General features: G+C 39.6%; 3 protein-coding genes across 7 annotated transcripts in view; 2 read left to right on the forward strand and 1 right to left on the reverse strand.

Annotated features, from left to right (window-relative positions):
- The first annotated feature begins 190 nt into the window (after nt 1-190).
- Nucleotides 191-817, forward strand: LOC118220026 (histone H4). Its single transcript, XM_035403623.1, has one exon. It carries the CDS (start codon nt 283-285, stop codon nt 592-594), a length of 312 nt encoding a protein of 103 aa, XP_035259514.1. The 5' UTR covers nt 191-282; the 3' UTR covers nt 595-817.
- A 3,602-nt stretch (nt 818-4,419) lies between these two features.
- Nucleotides 4,420-9,221, reverse strand: LOC118219977 (zinc finger protein 558-like). Of its 3 annotated transcripts, none has more exons than XM_035403539.1 (2): nt 8,818-9,221; nt 4,420-6,768 (listed from the first exon to the last, which is right to left on the reverse strand). In XM_035403539.1, the coding sequence occupies exons 1-2, from the start codon at nt 8,974-8,976 to the stop codon at nt 5,161-5,163; spliced, it is 1,767 nt and encodes a 588-aa protein (XP_035259430.1). In that variant the 5' UTR covers nt 8,977-9,221; the 3' UTR covers nt 4,420-5,160. The 3 variants fall into 3 exon arrangements, with proteins under 3 accessions (XP_035259430.1, XP_035259431.1, XP_035259432.1); XM_035403540.1 differs by lacking the exon at nt 8,818-9,221 and adding an exon at nt 8,342-8,805; XM_035403541.1 differs by lacking the exon at nt 8,818-9,221 and adding an exon at nt 7,698-8,329.
- Nucleotides 9,222-13,073: 3,852 nt separating this feature from the next.
- The window catches only part of LOC118219944 (oocyte zinc finger protein XlCOF6-like), a 40,327-nt gene continuing 38,271 nt past the window's right edge, over nt 13,074-15,129 (forward strand). For 2 of the 3 annotated variants that reach the window (XM_035403452.1, XM_035403453.1), the window contains exons 1-3: nt 13,074-13,251; nt 13,427-13,823; nt 14,666-14,754. In XM_035403452.1, the coding sequence (XP_035259343.1) occupies nt 13,790-13,823; nt 14,666-14,754 (123 nt within the window). In that variant the 5' untranslated portion in view covers nt 13,074-13,251; nt 13,427-13,789. Of the gene's footprint in view, nt 13,252-13,426; nt 14,755-15,129 lie in introns of all 3 variants that reach the window. The other variant, XM_035403451.1, reaches the window with a different exon arrangement.

Below are 15,129 nucleotides of genomic sequence, written 5' to 3' on the forward strand. Positions count from 1 at the left end.
AATAAAAAAGCACAAAAATAAATCCCTTGGGGAAATCTTTTAGTAGCTAGTTTGTATTTTAAAAATTTGAATCTGTTTTGGAACATTTCATCTGGACATAATTTGGAGCTCTATTGCTCTAATATTCGGATGTCTTGGAGTGAGGGAAGGCGGGCTTTAGCTAGAGCCAACGCCTCGTTGCTGCGTGGCTTCAATCAGGTCGTCTTTGCGCACATAGATACGCGGTGCTATGCAGCTGGAGTTCACAATTTCTTGTGAAGAATTTGCTCTAGTGTGAAGAAAATGAGTGGTCGGGGAAAAGGCGGGAAAGGTCTTGGTAAAGGAGGCGCTAAGCGTCATCGCAAAGTTCTCCGTGACAACATCCAAGGTATTACGAAGCCTGCGATTCGTCGTTTGGCTCGTCGTGGAGGAGTCAAGCGTATCTCAGGTCTCATCTACGAAGAGACTCGAGGAGTGCTTAAGGTGTTTTTGGAGAACGTCATTCGCGATGCCGTCACCTACACTGAGCACGCCAAGAGGAAGACTGTCACCGCTATGGATGTGGTTTATGCTCTGAAGCGGCAGGGTCGCACTCTGTACGGCTTCGGTGGGTAAAGCTTTATTCCGGTAGCCTAAATCCGTTTCCGAACTACCCAAAGGCTCTTTTAAGAGCCGCCCACATTTTCACCGAAAAGCACCATTTCGTTATTTTTCTTATGTCGAGTTTATTGCTCTATATTGACCGTGTGAAGGCTGCCTACTACTTGGCTCCACGTGCTTGTGAAAATTAAAGGTTCTATGCGCGTGGAGGGAATAAACACCGTGTTTCACTAACCTGCATCACTTTACTGCATGCTACTATGCTTATTCGGGAAGTAGCAAAGTTACATCTGCTACACGAATGTACTGCCAATGACCGTAGGCTACTCGCTCTTTTGTGTTATGCACGTATTGGTAGCCTAATATGTATCAAATTGTCTGCAAAGCTGTAAGAAGTTGAGCAGATATAGACGTGAAATTAAATAGCCAATTATGGACTTCCGGCGATAAATGGTGTACAAGACTATTTTCGCCGAATGTGTTTAGAAAAAAAACCCTTTTGTGATTAGCCTACTTTGTGTCACATGGCGAGTGTAATGGACTTTGCTTAGAATGGAAGTAACTGCACTGAAGGTAGCCTACATGAAGAATTCATTAAATTTAAGAAACGAGAGTCAAAAATAAAATTGGCGGGAGGGTTCCTTTGTTCAAAAGAAAGACGAGCGGTTAGGTTTTTGCAGATTCAGATGTGTGGGACAACATCTCCCACACCGGTCACATGTGTAGGGCTGTTCACGAGAGAATTTTCAGGTGGCTATTTAAATTCGATACTTAGCTTATAACTCTCTTCTTATAGCAAAGTGGAAGCCCCTTCTCAAGTCCCTCCGAACATGTACAGGTCAGCATTCGTGTTTTTTCAGTGCTGTTAGTCTGTGAGAAAACAATAGTAACATTAGAAACAATGAAGGCGGACTAGCCAGAATGTACTGGAGAATGATTACAGGTTTATGTGCGATCAACTTAAGCAAAACAGCTGCGGCTAGGTAAAGGACAAAATGCTTATCAATGCTTTTGCTAGAAATTATTTGATTTGGAAAATGTAATGCTCAGCCAATCAGCATTCGGTTGCCAGAGTCAGAATCTCTGTTCTCACAAATCCTTTTGTATGAAGACACTTAAAATCGGTCCAGTATTACCCTTTATGATCCACTGACGTGGACAAGGACATCTCACCATTCGCAACAGGGAAAAAAGCAAGAATAAGAAGTGATTTTGCGTAGCCTACTTACGGTATCAAATGTGGAATTCAACTAACCCGGTAGTCAAGTTCGATGTAAGCCAGGCTAAACAGTGTAGCCGATACAATATTTGTGTAGGCCTATGCAAAAGCGGTGTGAGTGAATGATCGCTTTAGCGCCCGCAACTTTTTTGAAAGCCGTGTGCTAGTAAACTGTCTACGTTCCATGTGAAAATATGATTAAAATTATAGAGTGAACAATGGTAGCGCCTTCATTCACACCGTCAAGATATCCTATCATGAATAAGTAGATATGTTGAAACATCTAGTTCACTGACGATACAAGCTAGATAGCACGTTGCTAACGTTAGCTAGTTACTTTAGCACAATAATGAATTCCTTTTTATTTAAAGATACATTTGAGTATTTTCCGCTACTGAGACAGCATGGACTTTTGGCAGGTGAACGAACCGATGAGACCAAAGCGCAGTGTTTCACGCACCAAACTGTTCTTATAGTCAGCCTACTTGCGAGTTCACACATATTCACCACAGATCACATTATTATGCCGCATCTTTAACGCACCGTAACGCATCTTATTAAGAATCTCATTGAGAAAGTAGGCCTACCCTTGAGCCAGTTCGAGGTTTTTAATTCTACAATCACGTGCGGTTTGCTACAGCGACCTGACCAAACAGATATCTAGTTGACAGCATTGAAAGGAAGGTAAGATTTGAAACATGTAAACAAAACTACAAGGGAAGAAGATTATGAGGATTAAAAACTACGTTTATTCGTTAATGACTAAATTACTTGAACTCGTTTGCTTGATGACATGAAGGCTATCGATGTCGGACTTCGGAGAATGATCCCATGGGCGTGTTGAAGCTGTGTGAACCGTAGCTAAAAGGCAGAGTTCAGTCAGGCTGTGTGAAGCTTTGGAAGCTCGAGAAGTGAGAAGCGAACGAAAACAAGCCACAAGAGTATCTTCCGGTGGGCGAAAGAGTGGAAAACTTTACAAAAAAGTTAGACATCTCCTTTTTTTCTTTTTTACAACTGCTTGTAGTATTGCAGGCAAAAAATTCCATATATAGCCTACACAACACTGCATGATTAAAACTGAAATTTGTTATTGAACATTTTGCAAAACTAATTGAATAAATGTAATCACTTGGTCAATCGAATTCGTTCCTGCCATATTTGACTCCATTATGTAATCTGGTACAAATCTTGCTCTCCTGCAAAACAAAGGATTCTCACAAAATTAGGGTGAAACAGATTCCTCAGAGTGTCCCATGTAAGAATGAGTTTTAGAAAGGTTTCATCCAGGGAATTGTGGCTGGTTATAACTGCTGTACAACCACTATTATTTGTGTATGAGGTATCACACATTATGCTGAATTTAAAACAATCTGAGAACCCATTTTTAGACTTCTCATGGGTATGCTCTGAATTCAACATTCCTGTCAGCTGTAGTCAGAATTTTAACATCTGTGATAGAGGAACAAGAACAAACTTTCATTTTGTTAGAAAAAATGAGCGAATACAAACTGGTAGCCAAAGTCCGGAAGTCTTATTCTATAGCCAAGCTTCATGGAGCTGGAAGGCCACACTAAAAATAATTTAAATTCTGGTGTAAATAAAAGCAATTTTATGTTTTAAAACAACCCCCTGAGCTTGAGACTTCAGAGCTGCACGAATGAAGAATTTGACTGCTAATGGCTGGACCCAGTATGATTTCTTAAGGTTTTTAGGGTTAGAAATTAGTGGCAGCAAAAATGAATATGAATATCATAACTTGAATTTGTATTTCACTATTCAAAATTGCATATAGTTGTTTGAAATTTAATTCAGTTCTTAGGGATCAATTTCAGTTTCAATTTCAGCCGAAAACGGCTACTTAAAAAAAAAAAAAAAACAACCAAAGATTCAGTTGATATCCAAACAGCCATCTTTATGTATTGCGGTGGTGCGTGAAACACATAAGAGAGCTCGACACCAACAGTTTTTTAGAGTGGATTTTGTACAGTGGCTCGTGCTGTAAAGACACTCGAAAGTAAAGTGTGAGCTCTGCAGGTGGGTGTTTGAGTCCTGGGCACACCATTGCTGGCTATGGCCGGAGGTCCACATTGCGCACCATTGCTGGCTATGGCCGGAGGTCCACATTGCGCACCATTGCTGGCTATGGCCGGAGGTCCACATTGCGCACCATTGCTGGCTATGGCCGGAGGTCCACATTGCGCACCATTGCTGGCTATGGCCGGAGGTCCACATTGCGCACCATTGCAGGCTATGGCCGGAGGTCCACATTGCGCACCATTGCTGGCTATGGCCGGAGGTCCACATTGCGCACCATTGCTGGCTATGGCCGGAGGTCCACATTGCGCACCATTGCTGGCTATGGCCGAAGGTCCACATTGGCGAGGCAACAACTGGCTCAGCCTCGCCAGGGAATAATCGGGGGCAAGGCGGGTAGTTCCGATGACCTCATCACTCTCTAGCGACCACTCCTGACCAGAACAGGCCTGCGGACGCACGAACCGAGAATATGCTGACCTCGTAATCCTCCGACGGCACGGGCAGCATATGGCTGGTGGTGCTTCTGCAGTGTGGAAAATAGCGAGAATAGGCATCACATGAATTGGAGGAGTTGGTGGGAAGGGTTGCTGGTGACAGATCAACACGTTTGTTCAAGTTAGGGGTTGGGAAAAACTATGATAAAATCGGGGATGAAAAAATAAAAACAAGTAAAACAATGATTGACCAGAGACTGAACTTGCAGGTTTGCTACATAAAGTTCTGTAAAGTTCGACACATTAAGCTACAAAAACACTTTTGGTTACGGTCTGCTGGTTTTTATTTGCAAACACATTACACCACATTTCTTTCTACAGTGTGTTCAGTTTTCACATTGTTTCTTTCAAACAAATTACATGGTTGTTGATTTCTTAATCACAGAATGACACCCTTAAATCTACAATCTAGAATCACAATTTCCATTTAAATAGAAATAAAATGGCATTTTAAAAGAAGCTGTCACAAACACTTATTATAATAGGCACCACAGTTTGAACCATTGTTCCTTTATTTCAGCTGTCTGTCCAAAATATGATCATTAAGGAATATCAAAAGGAGGATTCTAAAGAGGATATTTGGCAAACGCACTTGTCACAATGAACAAATTTGTAGGGCTTTTCACCTCTGTGAATTCTTAGGTGCGTATATAAATCAGATTTTGGATTAAAACATTTTTCACGCTGTGTACACTTGTATGGCTTTTCAATGTTATGAATTTAAGTTACCTGTTGTGGAAAAGAGTGTCCCACACCGTGTACAATCCTATGGCTTTTCTCCGGTATGAATTCTCACGCTTGTTAAAATCATATTTTGTAGAAAAACAATTCTCACACTGTACACTTGTATCGCTTTTCAACTGTATGGATTCTCTCATGACTATTTAAATGAGCTTTTATTGAAAAACACTTTCCACACTGAGAACATTTGTAGGGCTTTTCACCTGTATGAATTCTCAGGTGTTTATTTAAACCAGATTTGGTATTAAAACACTTCTCACACTGTGTACACTTGTAGGACTTTTCACCTGTATGAATTCTCAGGTGTGTATTCAAAGATGATTTTGTATTAAAACATTTCTCACACTGTGTACAATTGTACGGTTTTTCACCTGTATGAATCCTCAGGTGTGTATTTAAATCAGATTTTGTCCGAAACCACTTCTCACACTCCATACACTTGTAAGGTTTCTCACCTGTATGAATTCTTAGGTGTATATCTAAATGAGATTTTTTATTAAAACGCTTATCGCAGTGAGTACACCTGTTCGGCTTTTCACCCATATGAATTCTTAGGTGTATATCTAAATTTGATTTAGAATAAAAACACTTCTCACACTGTGTACACTTGTATGGCTTTTCACCTGTATGGATTTTAAGGTGTGAATTTAAGTCATATTTTGTACGAAAACATTTCTCACATTGTGTACACTTGTAGGGTTTTTCACCAGTATGAACTCTTAGGTGTGTATCTAAATTAGATTTTGTATTAAAACACTTATCACACTGCGTACACCTGTTCACCTTTTGACCAGTATGAAGTCTCAGGTGTTTTTTTAAACCAGATTTGGTAGTAAAACAATTCTCACACTGTCTACACTTATACAGCTTTTCACCTCTATGAATCTCAACTTTACAAGTTGTCTTCTTTTGAATGAAATTCAAAAGGCTTGAATTTTTACTTGAATTAATTATCATGGGTTCAATTATCACGTTCGTTCTCTGACAATTTACAGGTCTGTTGCCACTGTTGCAACTTTCTTGGACAATTCTGGTTTGGCTATTCTCATTGTCTATGTCACAATGATGACTTAAGTCCCCATATTGGGTAAGAAGGTCACAAATTTCTTCTTTTTTACAATTTTGATATGAATCTGCAGCACATTGCCATCGTTCAGCCTGGTCTCTGTTATCAACATCAGCTCCATTCATTACAATACCCACGAGATCACTCTCTAAACTTTCACTGGATTCACACTTCATTTGATCAGATTTCATTACACATTTAAAATCCTGCAATTCGCTGATATGTTCTTCATTCAGGTATCCTTCATCATCAGTCTCTGTTTTGATTTGGTCAGGACGCAGATGGGTTACATATTGCAGCTCTGTACTTTTTAGGATTTCTGTCTTATGATCCTCATTGTGGGAGAAGACCAGATCAGGTTCTGCTTTAATCAGTGATGTGTGTGTATGGTGCACATCACTGACCCCACTGTGTGCTGAAACACACTCTGGCTCCAGTGTGTTGAGTCCTGGTGCAGCATACTCTGTCTCTGACTCTGCCATGTAGACAGACTCCAGTCCACTGAGTTCCTCTTCTTTCTGTCTGATCCTGTGCTGCTCAGTGAGCTCTGGTAGTGTTGTCTCAGTGTCCTGTCTCAGACAGACTCCTGCCTGCATCATACTGCTACTCAAAGGTGTGCAAAAGTGCAGCTCCTGGAGGGAAACAGGAGAAGGGATTTTAGCTTTAATCTAACAGGTCGTACTGCAGCAGCTGACACATTCTTTAGACTCTGCAGTCCTGCAAATGCCTGACTGACCACAGGGGGCGCTCTTGTATTACAAGCGGGACAAAACTTTTCCTACACGATACCAAGTCACAGGTCAATTTTCAAAATACAGTTTTAACTTCAATTGTCACTTTGTGTGTTTTCTTCTTAGTGTTTTATTATTGTAAACAGGAAGAAAGCCCCTTCTGAAGTGGTTCACAATGTGTACAGTATTGCATTTGTGGATTGCACAATTTCGCCAAGTCCATTCATCTGTCCTGTCCTGGGTTGTGAGCTGCCGTGAATTTAATTCTATTCAGTTGCCATCATCAACATCAATGAAACTCAAAAAACGAAAATAAGTTATCCATGAACAAATTTCACAGGCATGACTTACAGAACGATGCAAGGAGATGACAGTAATATTAGTAATAACAATGGCTGAATTGCCAGAATGTGCAGGAGAATTATTAAATGTTCTTTTTTTTTTTTTTGTAATTCACTTCACCAAAACAGTGCTCGGAATGCAGTAACACAGTACTGCAGCTAGATTTTCCTACCATTAATTTTACATAAAAAATAAACAGGATTCGACAGTTTAAAAAAATAAAAATAAAAAAACACCCACCATCTGTAACTTCATATACCATTTTATTTTTTCTCCATTAGGTGATCTCCAATTTATCCTACTTTTCACTTATAGCATTTAAAGAATTGCCCAGAAATTATCACATTTTCATAAAGATCCTTCTTTATACTCCTTACTTGTCACTTAATCTATCGGAATAATTATTCTCCCCACCCCAGGTATGATATATGGAATAACTCAGGACATTCTATACAAAAACAAATTATTGTTTTGCCAGTGTTGCTCACCAATAATATACTCGTGATGAGTCAATGCTCCATTTCTGAGTTGTACTTATAGAGCAAATTAGTTATCTGCTTATATTCCAGGTATTCCAAAGGACTTTGCCAGTCATGCATATAATTCCCTCTGGGGCAGGGGTACATATGTGCTCCTAAGTTTAAAAATGTAGGAGCACACTGAGAAATCCCAATTACTAGATGCACTCCTAAATTAGTTTTCCAGTTAGCGCACATACATTTCCAGGAGCAAATGCTCCTAAAAGACGGGAGCACTGTTGAGCCCTGTGGGGTCAGGTTGTTTCTAAAAGGGCCCTCCCACTTCTTTATCTTCTATGGATCCATGATTCTGTCATTTTTTACTTATTTGTACACTTTTTTGTCCACAATTCCTACACCATTTTATTAACATACATCGCATCAACGGTGCCACAACAGATTCTGGTTGTAATTCGGCTTAAATCCAATTGCGTCACTTCCTTTTTCAATATGAAGAAAGAAGAAAGACGAGAGAAAGGCGAATTAAAATAAAGCAGCACTGCTGGACGCTGGTCTTTGAAAACAATATGGTTTAACGAGTCCCGTTGTTGACAACTTGCTTCATATCAATTAGCCCCTAGTATCTTCTTATTTTATTATACTCCTTCACTTACATGTTCTCCGGTAGCCTATTGTTTTCGCCAAATTTCGCTTCGTTTAGTTTCCAAGCAATGGTCCGGATGCGCATAATGTGGCTACTTCGCTGAAAATGAATAGAGTCAATTGTAGTAGCCTATTCCTGAAACCAACGATACCGGTGATAAAAACCTAATCCAGCGTATTTATGCGGTTTCCTAATTTTCACTGATTAATTTACAGAACAACCGAAAGGGTCGTACAAGCTAGATAGCTAGCTAGACTAATGTTATTTAGCGACATTTTATTGACAATCTCACTGAAAAGTAACGATGGGCCATGTAGCTACAAGCCCTGAAATTAATTCCGCAATCACGTGCGCTTTAACAGCTACTGTCACATTACCAAACAAATAACTTGCACTCACGTCAGTGAAAGCATCCCAATTTGAAGCGGGTAAACAAAAAATGAACAGAACTGTAAACGCATTACGATGTGACATGGGAAAACTTACCCTTTTCGCTGATGACTCAACTACTTTGTAATCAATAATTGTTTTAAATTGACGTAAATGACACAGTAATGTAATTCTCGGCGGCGAATGATCCCAAGTGCGGTACAGCAGTGTGAAACATAAACGTACGAGAGAGATGAATGGACACCGTGAATCCATGAAAAAGCTCTAGCAGTGTGAAGCCAACCAGAATAGACCGTAACAAGAAGGTGACTTCCAGGAATGTCCGAGATCGTGAAATTTCACAATAAAAGTTAGAATTCACGTTCTCATGATATGTTGTAGTTTTGAACACAAAAAAGCCATCTGCGCATAGACTCCTGCATGATTATAGCATGGTTTGGTTATTTAACATATTTGCAAGGCTTCATTAATGTCCAGTAACAGAACAGAGCATTTGCCAGCATCAGCTGAAGTAAGTATTATAAGTGACCCTGACAAGATGTGTTTCACTACAATGTGGTTTATGAGAACCTGATTGAAATTTTTCAACACATTATTGTTTTCCAACATCTCTAACAGCAGTCTGCAAACAGCTTTCTTCAGGATTTTGGAAATGAACAAAGCTTTGGGTAGGCCTGAATTGATGTAGGAGTAATGATTCAGACTGGGCTTTTAACGAGACTGGGTATAAGCTTATTTGAAGTAAACTGGAACACAGCCATCAGAAAGAGAGCCATTAACAACAGTTCAGGCCAATAATACCCATGAACTTAAAGGAGGGATGTGGTTAACGCATCTACAGGACTGGATGCTGATGCTGATTTCACAGAGGATACATTTCCATACGTGAACAGGAAATATAAACCCTGAGGTGCATACAAGTTATTTAAAATGAAAGTCCTTTTAGACAGACAGCATTATCAAAACTACAGTTACGCAAAAGTATTGGGACAGTGACACAATTTTTTTGTTTTGGCGCGTTACTCCAGCAGACTGAATCTGAAATAAAACAATAAATATTAGTTGAAAGTGCAGACTGTCAGGATTTAAATCCATATTGGGTGATCTGTGTGAGAAGTAAAATCCTTTTTATACACTTCTCACGCTGTGTACACTTGAAAGGCTTTTCTCCTGTATGAATTCTCTGGTGGCTGTTTAAATGAGTTACAGTGGTAAAGCACTTCCCACACTGGGTACAATTGTATGGTTTTACACCTGTATGAATTATCTGGTGGCTATTTAAACTATATATTGAGGAAAAACATTTCTCACACTGTGCACACTTGCATGGCTTCTCACCTGTGTGAATTCTCAGGTGGAGACTTAAATAACACATTTGGGAAAAGCACTTCCCACAATGAGTACACTTGTAGGGCTTTTCACCTGTATGAATTGTCAAGTGTGTATATATTTATATGAGCTTATGTATTTATATAAGCTTTTGTATTAAAACACTTCTCACATTGTGTACATTTGTATGGCTTTTCACCTGTATGAATTCTTCAGTGGCAATTTAATAGATACTTTGTGGACAAACACTTCCCACAATGTGTACACTGGTAAGGCTTCTCACCAGTATGAATTCTCTGGTGTACACTTAAATCAGATTTTGATTTAAAACATTTTTCACACTCTGTACAGTTGTATGACTTTTCATCTGTATGAATCCTCAGGTGGCGATTTAACTCGTTTATTGTGGACAAGGAGTTCCCACAATGAGTACACTGGTAAGGCCTCTCACCTGTATTAGTTCTCAGATGGCGATTTAAATTAGATGTACAGGATGAGCACTTCCCACAATGAATACATTTGTTTGGCTTTTCGCCTGTATGAATTCTCTGGTGTGTATTTAAAGAAGATTTTGTTTCAAAGCACCTCTCACACTCTGTACATTTGGGCGGCTTCTCATCTTTATGAATTACCAGGTGGCAATTTAAATTAGATTTGGTAGTAAAACATTTCTCACACTGTGTATATTTGAATGGCGTTTGACCTGTATGAATTTTACCTTCATTTGAATGAAAGATTTTCAAAAGGCTTGGTTTTTATGTAATGTAAAATGTAATGTTTTTATTTGATTGAATTACCATGGGTTCAATTATCACATTTGTTCTGTGACAGTTTATATGGTTGTTGCTACTGTTTGCACTTTTCTGGACAATTCTGGTCAGATTATTTTCACTGTTCATATCACAGTGATCATTTAAGTCTCCACAATGGGTCAGTAGGCCATAAGGTTCCTTCTTTTTTTACATTTTGGGCTTGGCTGTCCTGCACATTGCCCTGATTCAGTCTGGCCTTTGTGACCAACTCCATTCATCACAGTATTCATGAGATCACTCACTAAAATTTCACTGGTTTCAATCCTATCAAATTTAATATGAACACATTTAAAATCCTTCAAGTCACTGATATGTTCTGCCTTCAGGTAATCCCCAGTGTGGTGAGTGATCTCATGAATACTGGTGTTGAGCACAAAGACCAGAGTGGACTGTGGCAATATGCAGAAGAGCCAAGCCCAAACTGTAAAAAGGAAGAAGCTCATGATCTGCTGACCCAATGTGAGGACTTAAACCATGACTATGACATAAACAGTGAAAATAATCTAAGCAGAATCATCCAGATAAGTACAAACACTAGAAGAAAACATAAACCGTCAGAGAACTAATGTGATAATTGAACCCATAATTAATTCAAGTAAAAACTCAAGCCTCTGTGCATAGAAATGAAGGTGGATTTCATACTGGTGGAAAGCCATACAAGTGTACACAATGTGAGAAGAGTTTTAATACAAAATCTCATTTAAATGCACACCAGAGAATTCATAAAGGTGAAAAACCCTACACATTTATTCATTGTGAGAAGTGCTTTTCCCGAGTGTGTAATTTAAGATGCCACCTAAGAATTAATTTAAGGGAAACGCCCTAAACATCTCAATGCTGTGGTGAGTGCTTTTCCGCAATTTAACGTGCTAACATGGAATTCATAGAGGTGAAAAGCCACGCAATTGTATTTATTGTGCAACATGCGTTTTAGTAGCCATCTGAGAATTTATTCAGATGAAAATCTTTCATAACAAGTGTTTGACTGTTTTTTGAAAATGTAATTTTAATTCCATGTAAATGTAAAATGTAATTTCTTGTGGACTGAAGCGTGATATTTTGTGATTATGAAATTGACAGCAGGGTAAGTTGTTTGAAAGAATGTACAGTAAAACAATATGAAATCTGTTTGGATATTCTGTGAAAAGAAACATGGTTTTGTGTATTGTAAACTTGTTTTCTGAAAATGAACTTGTCAGTACTGGCTTTTCCAGTGCTTTTACTGTCAATGGTAGGAGTTGTAATTGTGCTTGTCAATTAAAGCTGATTTTTTAGACCTGACAGTATGTTTTGTCTGATATATCAGTTGAGGATGTTTGTATTACTCTTTATTTTCCAACATTGCACATGAATTGCACTGTCAATATGCCCTCTCTGACAGACATTGCACATGCCCTGGTCAAAATAGCTCTGATGTTCTCTGTCTAACGAGACTTCAGTTTTTGGTAACGTTTATGTGTTTGAAGATTAAATTCCGTATTTATGACAGGCTTGGGGATGACACGTTTTGATGATTAAATGGGAGCATTTTTCATTAGCTACAGCGAGCGTGTTTTTCCTATTGATTTTGATTCTGTCCAGCTCCTGTATTTATGTTATATTGAATGTAATTATTCATGATTTCTATTCTAGATTAGCTCAGGCTGTGGGTGGGTATATCTGGAACTGTCCAGGACTGGGTTTCCTCTTACCTGTCTAACAGAAAATCTGAGTCCCCTTTGGTGAGTTTGATTCGTCATCAGGTCTGCTGATGTACAGGGTGCCCCAGGGATCAATTCTTGGTCCAATTTTGTTCTCATTACATATGTTTCCCCAAGAACATATAATTAGCAGTTTCAGTAGTATTTCTTGTCATTGCTGTGCAAACATCTGTGACCTGATTTAAATCCAATTGAGCATGTATTTCACTTTCTGAAGAGGAGACTGAGGACAGATCCCCCAGAAACAGGGATAAAATGATGGGTTTAAATTGGGTTTTAGACTTGATGCAGTAATTGCATTTAAGGGCTATGCAACCAAGTAGTGGACTTTCACTAAATTTAATTTCATTGTTGCCAATATTTTTTTTATAATTTTTGGGGGGCGCAATGTGCTGATGACATTTTTTGAGTTCAATATGACAAGTCGACGTGAATTCTAACTTTTATTGTGAAATGTACCGCTTTCGCGCTTACCGGACAACCTCTTGCCTTATTGTGGCATCTGGTCTGCCTGCCTTCACACTCCAGCTTCCGTAGATTCACTGTGGTCATCTCAGTTATATCATACGCTTTTTTGTACGGTTTCAACCCGCACGAGATCGTCCGCCGCCGACAGCTACGTTATTGTGTAATTTGCAATAAATGAAACGACTGATTGAGATAAGTAATGGAGTCATGAACAAATAAGGGTACGTTTTCTTTCGTGTCATCTAGCTAATGCTTTAATAGTTGTCAGTCTTGTTTACTCGTTTCTAGTCGGGTTACTTTTATTTAATTCATTTTAACATAGCGCCATATATAGGCTCTTTTTTGATAATGTGGCACTAGCTGCTAAAACGTACACGAATGCTGAATTATCTCCAGGGTTTGAAAACCTCGTAGGCTACGGGTGCAACGTTAATTCTCAACTAGACGGTGAGTAAGATTAGGCCTACTATGAGTTAAAGATGTCGCGAAATAACGTTTGCTACCTCAGAGGACCCTTCAGTCAATTAATTCGTGGAACATAATGACATTCTAGAATTATGAACCGGGTTTTATGACATGTAGCCAATTTTTCTTTCCGGAATATTGTAGAATACAATTAAGTCAATTAATTAATTTTCGGCGAAGTAGCGAAAAGTTATAGGAATAAATGACCGTAGCCTACTATATTTGGGAGTCCATTACTCTGGATTTGTCCGAAATCAGTCCACACTTTCTGGTGAAAAGCAATGTCCCGGTCACATGGGCGTTGCTAGACCCCTTTTACTGGGGCACGTGCCCCAGTATTGATCTGCTGTGCCCCAGTAAAATCTCATGTTAGAGTTTTAACAGGCTCCTATATTTGGAAGTGGATTAATGTAGATTGATAATAACGGGAAAAGAATTATTTTTTTTCTAATCCACAATATCAAAGCAACGCAGTTTAACCCAAAATACAAGCTGAGGGGCGCACCTTGGGGTCCTGGTCCGTACACTGTGGCGCGCACATTACTGTCCGTGCACGGCAGTGTGCATGTGGTAGGCATTCAAGAAAAAAACTGTGTGATTTGAGTAATGGGGGACCTGTGCCCCAGTAGAGCTTTATGTCTAGCAATGCCCCTGCCCGGCCATATGCATACGGAATATGAAGTTGATTTAGGCTACTGTGAAGAATCTGAAGATTCTGAAGTGAATAGCACATAAACCTTTATTGACTCTATACCAGTGGTCCCCAACCCTGTTCCTGGTGGTCCACTGTCCTGTTGGTTTTCACTCCGACTCACGCTAGAGATCTTGTTGGGCTGCTGTTTCGTAGAATCAGGTCTACCAAATTAGGGTTGAGATGAAAAACTACAGGGCGGTAAATCTCTAGGAATGGGGTCGCGAACCACTGTCCTGTATATTGTTACAATTCATTCTTTGTCATTTGTAATGTTACTGTCCTCTTTTTCAGACATGTTCTATAAGTCAGGCCCATGGAATTTGTTAGGGACAGCTTATTTCATGTTTTGCTTACATTGATACTGATGTCAGTCAGTTGAAAATAATTAAATTCAAGGCAACTCCACAACCCAAGACAGGAATGTGAATGGATTGAAGGAAATTGTCGTTTGGCCATGGCCAGTCCAGTCTTCAGGCTGCTGTGCAAGATCTTGTGTTCTGCTGGTTTCTTCTGTTTTATCTTGCAGGAGGGTTTATTTTCTCATGGGGGCGACATAGCTCAGGAGGTAAGAGCGGTTTTCTGGCAGTCGGAGGGTTGCCGGTTTGATCCCTGCCCTGGGCGTGTCGAAGTGTCCTTGAGCAAGACACCTAACCCCTAATTGCTCTGGTGAATGAGAGGCATCAATTTTAAAGCGCTTTGGATAAAAGCGCTATATAAATGCAGCCCATTTACCATTTCACTGAGGAAGAAAGCTGAAACAAACACAAATGCAAACGTGTTCTGTGGCACTTCAGCAAAGGCTTCCTTCCACTCTGCAATAAAGAACACACAAAGGGGCAGTTGACATTAGCACTTGGTATCACCCAGGGGAAAAGGAAGCGTTCCCCCCACCTTGTCATGTAAAAGCATCTTCTGTGGTCAGTCAGGCATCTGCAGGACT

The sequence above is a fragment of the Anguilla anguilla genome, chromosome 2 (genome assembly GCF_013347855.1).
Source record: "Anguilla anguilla isolate fAngAng1 chromosome 2, fAngAng1.pri, whole genome shotgun sequence".
Classification (NCBI taxonomy): Eukaryota; Metazoa; Chordata; class Actinopteri; order Anguilliformes; family Anguillidae; genus Anguilla; species Anguilla anguilla.